The sequence below is a fragment of the Crocodylus siamensis genome, chromosome 3 (assembly GCF_052110815.1).
Source record: "Crocodylus siamensis isolate JL-2025a chromosome 3, ASM5211081v1, whole genome shotgun sequence".
NCBI classification, from domain to species: domain Eukaryota; kingdom Metazoa; phylum Chordata; order Crocodylia; family Crocodylidae; genus Crocodylus; species Crocodylus siamensis.
This window is the reverse complement of record NC_143397.1, coordinates 216032246-216049413: the sequence shown is the minus strand read 5'-3', so window position 1 is coordinate 216049413 and position 17168 is coordinate 216032246. Positions and strand designations below refer to the sequence as shown.

The 17168-nt window shown below is 39.4% G+C and overlaps 1 protein-coding gene across 5 annotated transcripts in view; it reads left to right on the top strand.

Annotated features, from left to right (window-relative positions):
- Nucleotides 1-734: 734 nt before the first annotated feature.
- RUNX1T1 (RUNX1 partner transcriptional co-repressor 1) overlaps nt 735-17168 on the top strand; it is a 138797-nt gene continuing 122363 nt past the window's right edge. Inside the window, exon 1 of one of the 5 annotated variants that reach the window (XM_090040323.1) lies at nt 735-1394. In XM_090040323.1, the coding sequence (XP_089896449.1) occupies nt 1367-1394 (28 nt within the window). In that variant the 5' untranslated portion in view covers nt 735-1366. Of the gene's footprint in view, nt 1395-8355; nt 8723-17168 lie in introns of those variants that run through there. The other 4 variants (XM_090040319.1, XM_090040317.1, XM_090040318.1 and 1 more) reach the window with 4 other exon arrangements.

Below are 17168 nucleotides of genomic sequence, written 5' to 3'. Positions count from 1 at the left end.
TGAGACCAAAATCAAAAGTATTGTGCGGCTTGAGTGACTGACTATGATATTGTCTCACAGGAAGTTAAAAGTGGAGTTCTTTCTTTGTCAGAAAGTCTATAGAAGACTTGTTTGAAATGCTTATCCAACATTTGACCTCTACATTTAGTATTGCTTAAGCGTAGATTATTGTAATGCATCTTCACTTTTGAGGTGGCTGTGATTCTGTTTTTACTCCTGGATGAATCCAGAATGCCCCTTTCTAGAAAGTATGAAATTGCACAAGGATTTTGAAAGACATGAAAGACTATGTCTTTCTTAAAAAAGAAAGAGGGGCCTTCCTGGATACTGTACTCTGGAAAGAGTGAAAACAAAAGAAAAAAGAAAATGATAATTGTTTTCTCTAAGGCTATTATCTAATGCGAAAGCAAATAGTCTGACTGAAAAATCAGCTAACAGAAGGGGATTAGAGAGTAGATCTGAGAGTGGCTTGATTTCTAGCAGTGCTGTCTCTTCAGACAGTGATGAGATACAGGCAGAGAAGCCAGGAGCTCTCCAGATGGCTAGGGAAAGTGTTTGTCTTGGGTTACTGCAGGGCAGTCTGGACTCTTAAAGCAGGCAGTCTTGGGAAGGCATCATTAGGGAGCAAGTTACATGTCCACCCAGTAAAAGAGAGAGAGAGAGAAAGAAAGAGTAGGCAGACTGCCCAAGAGGGACTGTGCTTGCCTATTGTTAACATATACTTGACCCCCACTAACCTCCTCACGACACAGATGTCTCCTACCTCTATCACCTCCCACTGCTTTAAGCCCTCCCCCCCTGCACCTGGGTAGCGGAGCCGGGCCGGCTGCTTGCAGTATGCTGTTTGACTTGAGAGGTGGCTGGTAGCAGAGGGAGACACAGGCGCAGCGGAGTCTTTCTGCGGGCGGATCTGCACAGACACTGCATGGAGCTTCTTTCCCAAGGCAGAGACAAGGCAGCCCTGCAAATCTATGCATCGCCTTCTTAGAGAGAGACACAGCAACACCACCCCTGACACTACCCCTTCTCTGGACTCCAGACCACATTTGTCTGCAGCAGCAGCAGCAGCAGCGGCAGCAGCAGCAAAGGACCTGGGCATTCAGTATCCCTATTTGGAGACTTTGCTTTATTTTTGGTTCTTCTCCTTTCTCTTGGAACAACTCGTCTCTCTCGCATTGATCCTCCTTTCCCAGCAGCTGGAGTTCCTCCTCGCCTCGCGTTGACTTGGATCATCTGGACTGGGAAGGGAAGCTGCCTTGCACTGCCTCTCCCCTCTCCCACTCCCTTTCCCCTCCAGCAGCCTGGGCTGTCGGGTCTCCCCCGAGGAGGACGGGAACTTTTATTTGCAGCTCACAGCCTGTGGCGAATGGTGGGAATCTCCGGTCCTTTTCAGTGTAAGTACCGAGGAGGGGACGGGAGCCCCGGGGCGGGCTAGGGAGGCTGGATCCCCCTCTTAGTCTTGGAGGATGGTTGTAGCTAAAGGGGCTCGTGGCTGAAGCGGGGAGCGGGGCTGCTGCGGGCACGGTGCCGGGCTGGGGAGGCGGCTCTGCGCTCAGCATTGCTCAAAGGGCAAAAGCAAAGAACAAACAAACAGCCGGCTTCGCAGGGAAAGCAGCTTAGAAAGCAAATGCTCTTCTCATCTGCCGGATCCCAGTGACCCTGTCTCCATTTAGGATTTGCTCCCCACCCCCCTTCCTTTCCCCGGATCACAGGGCCTCACCAGCGTGATCTGGCATCCTTCTGGTGACTTGTTTTTCTCCCCCCCCCAATCCTGGGATGCTGTCGTGCTGGCAGCATCACTCCAGGCTTTTTTTTGCAAGGAAACCCAGTTCTGGCAGTGCCCGTCCTATTTCCGCTGCGCTGCGATCTTGCAAACAGATCCGCGCCCTTCAAACGAGGCAGGCGCCCGAAACCCTGCCGCAGTTTGGTGGTGCTCGTTTGGTGGCCGGTCCAAAGGACTCGATCCCAGCCCGCTCGTCTCTAACCAGGCGAAACCCTTCACCCTCCCAGGAGCCTGAGAGCTCCGAGTCCAGCCGGGAGGGATGAAGTCGCAAGGAGTCTGAAACAGAAGAGTTGAGCGGAGGGCGGGGGGGGGCTTTTGCAACCTCATTTGAGTTATTATTATTCCCTGTTGAGAAGACTCCGCTGTCTGTTAATTGACTCTAAAATCGGTACTGCACGGCTGTGCCTTCTTGTCATTCAGAATTACATAAAGAAATAGAAAGAGGAGGAATCCTGGCACGTAATGAAATTCTTTTCTACCAGAAAAGAGGCAGAATGTCAGCGTGTAAACGCGCTCCGAAGTTGAAGCGAGGGGGTGGGAAGGAAGGAGGTAGAGACCGATTCAAACATCCTCCTACGCCCCCACCGAAAAGTTCCTATCTGGCTATTTTTAGACAGGAGTCCTAGTCGCCAGCCTTGGATAAATCAATTTGTAGCAGCTGTGAACATCCACAGATTAAATGGACTAGGGATAGCAGAAGTCAGGGCTCTACTCTAATATTAAAAACACAAAGGGTTATCGTTGCATACCAACCCTGCATTTCAGGAGACACATGCCCTGTACCAATCCCCCCGGCACTAATTGTACCTTTACATCTTTCTTCTCTCTCTGTTACATTGAATCAGATATTGCAAAACCGATTATTTTATCCAACTGATGCTAGTGTGAGATTTTGAAGTTCAGATTATGTCCATAAATCACTCAAATGTGGGAGCCCGGTAAAATGAGCAGTTACTAGCAATTCTTCTGTGAAGTCAGAGAAGTTTGCCATTGTAAGCCATAACAACATTGAAAGTGATCTTTTTTTAATTTTTGGTTGTTCACATAATGCATAGTTGCCAATCTTTGAATTGTTATTATTCCTACCTTGAAAATAGGCTACAAAAAGGTGATACAAAAATCACTACTGGTTTGTTATGGTCTACATGTGGGGAAAACTAGGTCTGTCCTCTCTGAAAGTAATCGGTCTGAAACATCAGTATTGTGTTATCTTCTGCAAAAATGTGGCAAGTGCCAAACATGAGCCTACATGGATACCATTGACTGAAAAAGGATGTCTTCTGTGTCTTGGAATGTAGCACTAGGGGTTTGCTCTAGCAAAAATTCATGTACTTAATGTAACTCTGACCCCTTTAACTTTTAACATCGCTTCCTCTAATTAATCTGTTCAGGCCCTAGACTTAAATGGCTGTCCACAGCTGCTGCAAATTGATTTATCCCCTGATGGTGGTCCAAGTTGCTGACCAAAGCAGGATTTTTTTTTCCATTTTTGGACCAACTAATCGGTGTTGACTTTTTTTCGCTACTTATATTAGCACATGCACAAATGTTGCAGGTCTTCTAAAAAGCTTTATCTTTTTGTGTATTTAATTAGGAACATAATGATCATATTTCTAAATACAGTATGTTAGAGTTAGGGGTGAGGATAACTTACTGAATATTTCTACTAGGACCATGTATTCCCTTCTCCAGTTTCACATCCTGACAGTACAATGCAAAGTTTAAATAAGCAGCTTTGTTTTTATTAACCATAATAGGTTGAGGCAAGGGGTTTATCCCAACTGAGATGAAAGACATTTTTAGATTTCTGCAGCTTTTAAATTTATACCCAGGTCTTCTGTTATGGCTTTGTATGAAAAGTTTTAGTGCATCTGGTGAAGAGAGATGGTCAAACTGGTTAAAACTGATGCTCAACCATCAGTGAAGCCTGAAAACATCATTCAGTTTATTCTGGGAAAATTTCCTTAGGAAATCCAATATGATTAGGGAATTTCCTTCAGTTTGGGTATATGTTAAGAAAGTTAGTGTACCTTATTTACATGTTCATGGTTTTGGAACCATGAATGTCTAGGGCTTCCCTTGAAAAGAAAAAATATGGAGAAGATGTGATAGTAGCTTTCCTTATATCTGCACAGTATAAACATTTTATTGTGTAATAGCTACATGGTGGTGAGTTATCTTGCTAGTATCTCATCATTAAGCTTTTTAAAGAAGTTATTTGATTATTAAGAATTTCTGTGATCAGCTTCTTAAGTTTGAGCCTGTAAAAAGAAATATTATCACTCTGGTGTATGTATCAGTTCCCCGACACCCGCAAGTACAGTTTGTAGCTCAACTATACAGAAGTGCAAGTGAAAAAAAAATCTGGTAATATCTGGCAGGCTGAAACCAGACAAGAAGTATTTAAGAGAAGAATACTTCTTAAGGAGAATCTCTGCCGTAGTGCTTGCAAGAATACCTAGCGCTGCTTTGTTCGTGAACTATTAAAATGTTCTAACAGACAAGAAACATTCTGTTTGTAATGGAATGCAGACAGCAGTGTTAGGTCACTGCTTGCTGGCAACTGCTACACAAGTTGTTTTTCTTCATAGGCTTCAAGCTTTTAAATACTTTCCAAAATCTTTTAAAGTAAAACATTGCCCTCTGCCATTTTGAGCACCTTAATGTTAACTCAATATTTGCCTAAATAACAGACCAGTAAAACATCACCCTGCATCTCATCGGTATAGACTTAACACTTCGTATGCCTATGTGAAGATGGAGTTTCATGCTGAAAGCATTGTTTATAAAGAAAAGAGAAAAAATAGCTCCACCTGGAGTGCTGGTCAGTGGCTAGTCAGTTCAGGACATTCTTTCTTGTCAAATCCTGTTTCCCACTTTTCTGAAATGAACTTCAGCTGACAGGCATTGAGTACAAAGCCTACTTCACTGAGGTACTGTGCAAACTGCATAGCTCTTCATAGCTAGGCACTCTAGAAAAATTGGCATCTCCAGTATTTGCATTGGGAGTGAGGGAGGCATGAGAGTTGCAATTGTCATTTTCCTCTTTCAAATACACTTGCCACAGTCCATTACTGTTAAATCTTGAGCTACCCGGAAAAGGATAGGTTGCTTGCTATTTCAGGGGTTTTACATCTTAAATGTTTTTTAAAAAAGAAACCTTGTTCTTTGTTCTGTGGAAACTTAAGTTGTCATGCAAAGATCAAGAAGCCTTATTAGCTGAAATAAAACATGAACTTGCCATTATGTAAAGGTTATTTCTCATGGTTTGGTTAAAGGCACGTAGACGGAATTCCTTTTAAATCTGACTCGGTACAAAAACTTGTCCCTTTAGTTAGTACTGTCCTGTATGCTTCAAATGTTTTTTATCTAGTAACTAGCTACAGATATTGGTAGGAGTTTAAACAAGTGTTGACATTAGGGTTGGGTATAATGAAGTAAAATTTAGTCTCTAAAAGAATAGGTCTAGTTTGAAATTACTTAATCCCATTTTCACAAGCATAGAGCCTAATGAAAAGTTTTTAAAACAAACTTTAGCAAAAAGCTTGTTGCTTTGGTACATTAAATTTTATACTTTGAATACATTTTTATAATAATTTTTATAATTGCTCTTTCTTGTTTATACTATATTAATACTTTGTTCTGAAATCTGCATGCTGCCAAATACAATGCGTTACTTTTGTATACCAGGCAAAATGACCAGCAAATGTTAAATCAAAGTTATTTTTAAAAGGGAAATTTGATTTCAGAATAAATGATAGCTTTAATGTGAAAGACATTGATTGCCATCTTCATTTTTTTTCTGCCATCAATATAAAAGTTTCTAAATAATGTTTAAAGAACAGTGGGCATTTTATTAAAGTAAACATTAGTTCAGTATAATGGAGGTAATTGTAAGTGATAAGAGCAGAGCAGGTTATCTGTATGTTGTTTAAACAGAAGGAGCTATTTTGCACCATTTCCAGTAGCCATCTGGATAAGAGAAGGGTTTGCACCTGTCTGTCCACACTAATTATAGATTAGGGCCAAAGAAATGAAATTTGAGTAGGCTTTCTGCTAATGAAATCCATAGTGATTTTATTGTAGATGTGTTTTGTGTACAGACGGTGATGGCTGGGTTGTGAGTAAAATAAATTGCTGTATGACTGTCATGCACTTGTAGCTGTAAAGCAGAATACTGCTGCATTAACAAAGGTACTGAATAAAACTGTAGAGCCCCATTTATATTCCAGGCTTCAATTATGGGTTTAACTCAATTTAGTCAAAATATTTCTTTAAAGCATGGGCTTTCAGAGTATATTTCAGAATAAACTTTTTGTTTAATTTTCATTTTAATGTACTGGCATATAGAAGGTCCTCTGACTGAAGTATTTGAGAAATGCGTGCTTTCTTTAAAAATTGTACTATACACGCACACAGCTTGTCAAAATCACTCCTTACTCCATATTTTCCTTTAGTGCATGAGCTAAGATACAGTGAAAGGAGTGAGAAATGCATTCTGCATTGAAAGGTCACATGAATTTCTACCACATCTGTTTATAGTAATTATGAACATAATTAACATAAGAATTACAAGTGAAGTAATGGCAAGCTGAGCTATGAGATATTATGCCATAATAGTTATATGTCGGAATTCTCACATTATAGCACACTAGAATTCCCATATTCAGTGCAAGAAAGAAAATGTAAGATTTTTATCTATTTGAATGCTGCAAAACTTATCTGCCTGGGGCACCTGGACTTTATGCTTTATGGGAAGGTAACCCATTATTAACAGAGAGTCTGTTCAAATTAAGATTTCTACCCTCCAGGATGGACTTTGAGACAGCTGTGATTATGGAAAGCCGCTTCTGTTATACACTTATACTCTGATTGTATTTATATCAATGTTAAATGCAGCTTTATTTTTAAATGCGAGTATTTGCACAGCAAATTATTACTTTCAAAAGGAACTTAGATTTTTGTCATCAGAAAATTGTGCATCTCTTGTAGTTAAATTGCTTGGCAGACATGCCACTGTATATACAAAGCATATATTGTATTTGTGGCAAAAATGAATTGACAGAGCTTAATTTAGTACATGGTACATTATAGTGCAGAAAAAAAGCCAGAATTTCCAAAATAGAGCACCCTTTTATTTTTAGATAGTATTTTGAGAGAACATCTGCTGGTAGAAAATTCATTGGTACCTGGCAGATTGAATTAATTTAATTAACTTCTCTTAGAACACATTGGTAGCTGAAGTCTTGTGTTTCAAATGAGTTGACTAACTTTTCATTTGGCTTGTCTGATTACTTCTAAATATGGTTGTCACACAACTGACAACTATTGTAGGTGGGGGGAAAGGTGGCTTTTTTTGAGAGAGTACAAAACAGACTTAGACAGGTGGTAAATTTCACACGTAAACTTCACATATTATTTTTGCTGTGGAGTGAAATGCCCTTTGTGATAGGAAAAAATTGCTAAATTGTTTTCTTTCTCGGACTAAATATGTAGCCAGAACAGTGTATGAAGAACAAAAAAAAAATTACCTTGTGCTCTGTCTCATTGATACCAAGAGGTTTTCACATTATTGGATTAGTGGAGGATTTGTGACAGACCCCTTTTTATCTGACATTCATTGCAGTGACACGATTTTCACACACACACACCCTTCCCCCATCTAGGTTCTGCTTTTCACTTTGTATTACGTGTCAAATTCCCTTTTTTTCTTTTCTTGTGGAAAAACTCTGCTATTTTGGCCAAGCAATTCTGGAATGGGTGCTCGGCTAAACAATGCCTGCCTCACTCCACTGTGCTGTCATTGTCCTGAGCTCAGCCTTCATTTTGCTGCTTCCCAGTCATTCAAGAGCAGCAAACTTCCTTAAACCTAGATGATTATCATTATGAGAGAAAACTATCTTATTTTTAAACCTGAATGTGAAAACTAGTTTAACAATCTGCTCTTTGTACAGGGATTCTTGCCAGTTTATCTTCATTCATGCCAGGGTTACAATAGCTTCCAGTTTCCATACCTGATCATGTCCCAGTCAGGTTTTTAAAAATTAAAACAAAGCCTGGGCATAGCTCTCCAAGGAAGTCGATGCATTGGGTAGAGGACAAAGTCATGTTCGCTGTTCCTTTTGGGAGATGAATGCCATAGATGCATAGTCAGTGCAGGCAACTTCTGTACTGAGAAGTGTGAACAGTTATGTATGCACCAACCAAACTGGGAACAATAAAAATATTCAGCGAGCACATTGGTATGTTAGCCTCCACGCTACTTGTACGCTAGCAGCGGAGCGGGAATATGTGCAAACTCCGGAGGAGTCACAGGCAAGGTGTTTTCTTGGATGGAAAGCACCCGCTTTGGGTTAGCGCAAGAATTGAAGTTGCTTGGGCAGTCCCAAGGGGGCTTGCGCTAGGACAGCGTGAGTAATGCTTCAGCGACTGAGGCACAGGATGCGTGTGCCTGTTTGAAGTGCTGAGAGTGTCAAAATAAGAATTCATCCTTTGTACTGAGGTGGGGGGGGCGTGGGGGATGAATCCCCGGTTTGACACTCTCAGCACTTCAAGCAGGCACACAAGTCTTGTTTGGCAGGCCTTCAGAGAGGGAGCGGGCGCCTCCAGCTCCCCAGGCAGGTGAAGACCCGGTCCTCCAGGTGGTGGGTCTTGGGCTGTCAGGTGGGAGCATCCCTGCTCCACAGCCCGCCCCGCACTGATGCTGAGGGGAGTGTGGTCCCACGAGGCCCCTCAGCAGCAGCTCCTCTCCCTGCCCGTCTCTCTCACCCCCCCCTGTTTATTTTCCTGCCTCCATCTGGGCCAGCCTGATATTGTAATCGCCCCGATGCACGCTGCCTTCCTCTCTCCCTCTCGCGCGCACACAATGTGCCATCCTGACAAGCCTTTGACTTCAGATAAGCTGCGATGTGTGTTTAATGAATACAAAGCCCCGGCCGTGTTGCTGCTGCCGCCTGCTCTCTCCTCCGCCAGAAGGTAATCTCCCTGCATTGCATTTTTGGGAAGGGGGGGGACTCTCTTCTCTGCCCCCTCCCTCCCTCCCACTCCACCAATCTCTCTGAACGATGCAGAAGTCGATAAGAGCCCGGAGAAGTGAAGATGTAACCTCTTATCTTCTCCTCTTAGCTGGCGGAGAATTTACATTTAAAGATTAGCCTGGAGAGAGAAGGGATCTGCCTTTTGTTGTGAGTGGGGCTAGGAGGCATCAGTCCTGGCCTTGACGCTATCTCCCATCACCTCTGCTATTCAAACAGGACTCAGGAAGGTGAGATTAACCCCCAAAAAGGGGCCTTATCTCTAATTGGGTTTAGTTTGGCCGGGTCTGAATGGGTTTAGGGAAAGGCGATAAACTGAGAGAAAGGGGGCGGAGGGGGGAAGCTGGTGAACAATAGATTATTTATTGACTCGACTTTAAAACCATTAGATGGAGGAGGAAAATCAGCAGCATAACGACTTGATTAGCTATTTTATTAGGTGAGAATAGGTAGAAAATAGGCTCTCTTCAGGGAGAGAGCCACTGAAGCTTCTGATTGATTTTGAGTGACTTGAATGTTTTATCTCCCTCCTACTTACCCCCCCCCCCAACACACACAGACCACTTCTGGTTGGAAAGAAGAGCAGCTTTTTTGTGCGTCTCTGCCTGCTGATGCTTTCGTAAAGTGGACCCCAACAAGAAATAAATAACATGCTCTTGGGTTTCAATCAGATGTCAGATTTTTGTATTTTTTGAAAACTCCAAATGTGCCTTTCTTGGGAGAGGGAAGGGCAGATCATTGTTGCCATGCACATTTTGAATAGGAAACACTGTATTTATTTATTTATTTATATGTTTAAATATCTAATTTGTTTAATTGGACATGTCTCAACTTTGCAAAAGATGAAGTCACATCCTAGGCAATTAAATATGTGTTTGTAAATGCTGGATAGCAGATAATTGATTTGGATTCTTCATCATCAGTTTAATATAACCTGATACTGGTATGAGCATTAATCTAAACTGTATGGATGTGTTTGCACATGTGTGGGTGGTTTAGAAATGTTCCTATTTGGTGTGACTTTTTTTTTGTATTGTATTTCAAATATATATATGATTTAAAAATTTCTGTTGCTGTTTCACTTTGTCAAGTGTTTGTGTAGATATATATGATCTAGTAACTAAAAGCCTAATTAAAATTTGTTTAAAGGTGGGGGTGGAGGCAGGAGGGGGCATGTATCCTTGTTGACAGCATCAGATCGATAGGGTAAGACAATAGAGTCCCATTATTTTACTTCCATTGACTGAACATATTGACATTTCAGGTTTGCGATTGCCTCAGTGAGCATGATGAAACACTAAAATTCACAAACCAACTGGCTAGAGTGGCACATATATTACTGTATGTCATCTCTGCCTTTAGGTTACCTTATCACTGAAGCAGAATGGTAATGGATGGCAGCAGGGTATTTCAGAAGGGTTAGGGCTCTATCAGTTAAGGAAATGACACATAGCAGGTCTTAGGAGCATCTTTAATTACACCTAGAATTATGTACGAGGGAAGATTGTTCTTGTTACCTGCTGCTGCACTTCAGAGTTTAGGGGCTTAGAAGCAGGTACTTATCTTTCATATTTTACATACAAGAGCAGACACTTTTAAACTTTTGCATCAAGCACCCAGGTATATTTGAACTGAATGGCTGACTGTAATTTAGATGCTCACCATATTAGTCTATGATGACATCTGTTCACTACAGCCTTGGTACTTGAGCTCCAAGGCACCTGCTAGATCTATACCTGATATGTAGATTATGTAAGAAAACAAAGGAGAATTTTAAAATGCGTTCAGTTTGGATTTTCCACCCCATCCTTCTCTTATGCTAAGGGAGAAAAAGATATAAACATAGAATTAGATTTTCCTTCTGGTTTTACTCATTAGATATGTGTTTGAATGTGTGCATATATTTATTCTTGTGTATATATATTTATACAAGTATGCATGCACATACCTACAAATACATATATTTGTAATGGAGACTGTATCATGTTACTTTAAAGTCTTGTATACGCGGTAAAATCGAGCTGGCTACAGAATGAAGCCCATCAATGTTAGGCAGATGTGGAGACAGAAATTAATTTAATGCAAAGAGCTAATATGAAAGAGCCACTAGTGATTTAACTCATTTTTAAAAGTAAGTTTAAAGAAAATGTATTCTGAGTATGCCATCTACACAACAATTGTTGCCATCAAGTGGACTGCTGATGCCCTTTAAGATGGTAAAAAGAAAACTAGTCCTGTATACCATTTTCATGAAAATGTTAGGTTTCTGTTTGATCAGCAGGTGCTGTTGAGATGAAAGCCATGTGTAAATTTTCAGAAGGCCAAAAGTGTCAATTCAGAAAAGGAAAGTGATAAGAGAAAATGCAATCAGTTTTCCTGTTTTCAATTTGTGCAGGATTTGAAGAGCTGTTTTGTTAAACTGCTACATCTGCTCCAATATGAATATTGAACTACTTCCACTAAAAATAACACCCTATAATTTGGAAGCCACTGCAATCTTTTGTTAATGCAAGTGGGTTATTTAAAAAAAATCTATTCTGAAAAATCTCCTGCCTAATGTGCATTTTTGTTTATTGGCACTTTTATCTTGTGCAGATAAAAATGGCATTATACAATTAGGGCCTTATCTTTTTGGAATATAAAAATGGTATTGGTAACTAGATATCAGTATATTGGTAAAGGGATTTAACTCGGAGAATAAAATGTTATTTGCAAAAAGCATATAGTCATTGTTTGAAATCACCAGTATTTATTACTTACCTGTCCCAACAATACAGTTTTTACTCATTGTGGATAGATTGTATGCAAAATTAAGGATATTTAAGAAAGCACAGAGTATCTTTTGGCTTATTTCACTCTTGGTGTACCTGCAAATATAAGTTTAAGCTAATCAAAGATGTTTTAGCTAATGGGGCTTTCAGAGCAACTCTTTTCCAAGCTGAAATAAAATGATTAAATCATGCTTGAGTGCTTATATACAAAAATGTTTGCTTCGGTAGTACTGCTAATCAAATGAGTTTTATTAACATGGGAAGTGCTGCATTGGTGAGGTGAATATTTCACCAGGCATTTTCAAGCGGCAAAAATACTCTTCCTTTAATTTGTTTTGTTTTGGTGTTTTTTTTGGGGGGGGGGTTGTTTGTTTTTTCATCTGATGAAAAGTGTTTTATAAAAAGTCTTTAATAAAAAAGTGATAATTCACTGTTACCCATACAGAAGGTCTGTGCAAATATTATATGCAAATATATGCAGGGCAAAATGAGAGATTTTTCACTTGCTACTTTATTTTGTAGCAGGTGCATCATAGAGAATTACAGAGAACAATACATACCTTCTCCGGGCTTTAATGTTAAAATAGATTGTAGTTGTTGAATTCTGATCTATTAGCTAGGAACTCAGTTTCTAGGTATACATGGAAAGAAGGTTTCTGGTTTTGCTTCAATTTGGTTTTAGACTGATTTTTACTCAGATTGAAGCAACTCATACAGGGTTACAAACTGATCCGTAGATCAGCAACAGTTAAAACCCGGTAGTGCCCTATGTTCTGATCCTTTATTCTGTTCTGAAAACCATCTAATTTTACCTAAAATAAATGTGACTAAATACAGTTTAAACAATAAATCTGCAGAAGACTGATGAGATATAAGATGCACAAATTCTAATATGTGTCCATTAACACTAACTACTACATCAGCAGTCAGATTAAAGAATATGCTTTCTTTGGATCCGTTGAAAATAAGGCTCACTGGATGGTAAATACAAAATGGATTTTGTGCGAGGGTAGTATCTGTGCGATTGTGGCTGGATGTCCTCTGCATATTTTTTATGGCTTGCACTTGTATGCGTGCGCATGCATGTCCACTGCCTTTATGGTGAATGATGTAGGTCAATATTATTTAGATTTTTATGCATTGTAAAAGTCACACTGATCAAAAGCACTACTTATTCCTTATACATTACAAAAACTAAAATTAAATACCTTCCACACATATCTGACAGCCAGCAGAACCAAACCTGCTTCTAAATACAAACCTTATCTCCCTGCCCCCACCCTCAATAGATCTAACTCCTTCAGGTCCCACCTTCCCTAGTATTTAACATGCCTGGTTACAGACAGGAATGCATGGAGCAAGAAGTGGAGAACTGCAAGACCATGAAGCCTGAAGGTCTGCAGCTTTATGATAAATTTACTAATTTATTATAAATATCTGACAATAACATACCACGGCTAAGCATGACTTGATTTGTTTTATGTTTGGATGGATGACCAAATAATGGCTTAAATAGGAGTACTTAGTAAGTGCATAGAACTAAGTTACTTTGAGACATTACAAAATTAATGCCTCAACATAGTGTGATAGTGAAGATGCTGTCTTTCAGAAGGGATTTAAAAGCAAGGTGCTTTGGTCATACCATTTCATGGTACTTTTCATAGCAGTAGGGGGTGAGACAAACTGGGGCTTGCCTTAGTGTATCTACATTTCTTCAACAGCTTCAACAAAGTGCACTCCCTTCCTCCTGAAAGAAGGAACACCTCACTATTTTAAAAAATGTTTCCATATTTTACTCCAGAAATTACTCCATTCTGGTGATTTGTGTAAACTCTCAATGTTTGTATTTCAATTTCTGTAAAGCAGCTGAAGATACTTTGGGATGAAGAGGTTTCATGGATATATGGAATATTACATGTTCATATCCAGATTTTAAGATATTAAGCATCTATTTTTATAATTGGCTGGTCCATGGCATTATGATGACTAAGATTACATTTTTCTGTTGCCCATTTTCTACCTTATCATTTGAAGTCCATCATCATTCAGAGGTATGATTGACACTAGGCACAAACAAATACAGAAAGACAGTAGTTCCAGCCAGCAGTATTACTGCAGGCTCCCAATAGCAGCTTATTTGCCATATACTCACTTGTCATAACGTGTTTGATTTATCTCTTATTTTAAGGAGACATCTGATTCAACATCACTTTTCAGTTAGGTAAAATATGTAGACTATAATAAGCCAATCCTTCCTTTTTTAGTGACATGGTTAAAAACATGCTTTCAATGAGAACTAAAGAGTAGATATTACAAATTTTGACCACTGCCTACTGAGGTAGCTCTATAACCAGTATCAGTTGTACAGTAGCTGCAGGAAGCTTAAATTTGTCTACCTATCTGACTGTTAATATATAATTCACATAAGTAATAGTTATTTCCATAGAATAGGTTTCTTTCATGATTCATTGTATTTAAGGCCACCTTTCTTTAATGACCGATGATGACCACACAGTTGTCTCCATAGGAGGTGGCTCAAAGGTCATGTTTCAGTTTGCTAGGTCAAAATGACTGTCCACAATAGACTCTTTGCTTGCATACTTCCTGTTCTGTATAACATTCCTTCCTTTGCCTCAGAGCAGCAAAATTAAACTGCTGTTTCATCACTTCATGACAAGTTAGACTATTGAGGGGGAGAGACAGTGTGTGTGTGTGTATGCACGTGTGTGTGTGCACCTCCCAGTAATGCCAAAGTTTAATGCTCTTTCTGTAAAGGGTCAAATTGGTTAAGATTCTTCTGCTGTGTTTTTCCTTCTGATTGGCTCAATTGTCATGTCAGTATATTGAAATAAAATGAAATTTGAAACCAAGGAGTACGTTAATAACTAAGTTGAGTGGCTAGGATATTGTCATAAAATTTCTCTTCAAAACTATTATGCTAACATTTAACAACACTTGTGCTAGACAAGTTCAAGAAGTGAGCTGCCACTGACCAGTTTGAGCATTGCCAGGGAGTGTATAGAACCAATGCCAGCAAATGAGATGATTACAATGCTGCAAGACAGACTGAATGATGCTACTGCAAAGGCTATTTGGGAAGGTGGTCCAACAGAGTGTTTCTCCTGACATCCAGGTGGAGTTTGTTGCCAAAGAGATGAAGGCATACTAGTGCCAGGAACCCCAAACAGCTGCCAACTAGGTTATGGGTAATGGCACCTGAGGGTGTGCTATCAAAGGACACTGGTGCCAGGATGTTGTGTGTGTGTGTGTGTGTGTGTGTGTGTGTTATGGTGGCATTGCTAGAAGTATTTAAGGGTAATGTTATAGAAAGTATTTTAGTGAGTGGAATCAAAGACTTTTAGAAGGCATTAAGCAAAGGCTGTTTCATGACCATACTATTAATTATTTCTAAAGATTGTTGGCAAACCTTTGAATGCTGGAAACGTATCTTCTACCCAGGGTCAAACATTTTGTAGGTGAACAAGGCAAAAATTCTAGTGCTGAGCTTAATTTCTCAGCACTGAAAATTTAGCTGAGTTTTATACATACTTTATGTGCTCGGTGACAAGCAGATTCAGGTGGCTAGGTCAGCAAAGTACGTTGATGTTGCAGTTAAGATCTTTAGGCCCCAATCCTCAAAGATATTTAGGTGCTAAACTCCAGTCAAAAACAATGAGAATTTAGGCACCAAATTGATTATGTTCCTAAATACACAAGTTAATTATGTGCCTAAATATATTTTTGGATCTAAACTACTAAACTACCCCTCTTTCTACCTGCCTTCTCTCTCAATCTTTTTATTAATATTCTGGATTGATTTAGAGTTCGGATCCAGATTAGACCTTAGATGAGGAACCCCCTTCCCACCCTCTTCCCCTCCCATCCTTTTGCTATGAATGCTCAGTTTTTTAGGAGGCAATGATAGTTGTCGGTAAAATGTTTTATTGGACCAACTGTGTGATTGGGATAGACTTAGACAAGATTTTGAATGCAAAATATTCTTCAACAGGTGACCTGGAAATTTTTCTAAGTCTATCCCACCCATGCAGTTGGTCCAATAAAAGATTTCACCCACAACAGTTATTGCCTCTTGCATAATTTCTGGTTTAGCATGGCTGCAATGTCACTTCAACACTACCAATATTTTCTTAGGCTAGTTAAAGATAAGCTAGTATCTTGATGGAAAATAAGTGAGCCATGCATTGAATTGTTTACACTGGACTTCCTGTGATATTGGGGATAATACATACTTCCAGCATTTTGGGTGACCCCTGTTAACTTCAGTAGGGTTTAGGGTTTCAAGTTTTACATTCAAATGCTTTAGAAGTACTTTTGAGTAAGCCACGGGGTCTGGCAGATTCCAGAAAAATGTTTGTACAGTTACAGTAAACACAATTCTAAAGACAGAATTGGTTATTTGCATCTATCAGTTCTGGTATGTGATGGTAAAGGGCCCAGTCGTGATTCTGGTAAAATCCATGCCAAATTTTGTTCTAAGTCTGAAATCAGGCCTTAAAATTTCACATGTGCTGCAGGGCATATCCTCTCTTGCAAACTGGATTCCCCTGAATACAGAGTTCCTAGCTGAATGATGAGAAAAGAAACAATATCCCTTATCTTGAGCAGGTGGAATTTTAGGGTCCAGGATTATATTAACAACTTGAGCAAAAGGATGAAAAAAAGTCTTTCTTCCCTTACTGTTAAATACTTGCTGGAACCACAAACCTTATTATATGGTAAATGGAAATTACAGCATGTAAATATATTTCATTTTCATGCTATTCAGGTTTTGATTATTTTTAGTTGTAACTGCATTATTAATATTAGATCTTGAAGTACTTTTCAGTGCTGTGTACCCAAGCTTTTGAAATTTCAGCATAGTCTTGATATTTTGCAAAGCTACCTCTCCTTGATGTAGCTTTTGTTTATTCTTTGTTCAGTTTTTAATAGTGAAGAGTGACAGCATTGTTGTGTAAACCTCTACAAATAGTAGGTTCAGTATAGGCTGACTTTGCACAACTAGTAAATTGCATTTAAAAAAATCTTTTGTAAAGTGTCTGTTGTTATTGAAAGTGGTATGATTTAAATAATGAAGATCATATCAGTTTTTTGAAGTTTTTATAAATTTGGAGTGAAATCCCAAGGTGCTGCTTCAGGTGAGCAGTCTTACTGATCTTATTAAGACTATTTGTCTAAGTAAGGTCAGTTGCAGGTTTAAGTGGTTGGTCTCTGAATAAAGCTTATGAAGTGCCACAGTGAAACACTAGCAGATGACAAGCATCTTGTAAATTTAAGAGTAGTGTATCTAGGCAGACATTCTGTGCAATAAAATAATTTTCCTATTTTATTGAAATACTCCTTACACTTAATTTCTACCAAGAAAAGCAGCTGCACCATTAAAAGTACAGCACTTCCATCCTAAGGGAAGGAGGTATCAGGATTCTATAATAGTAACTGATTTTTATTTTTTTAAGGGCATAAGTTCTCTTCTTTTTTGTGTGTGATGAGATCAGCTGACAACAGCAGCAGCAACCAAATCATGTTTGCAGCTGGGCAATTACAGTAGACCTTAAGATCTGT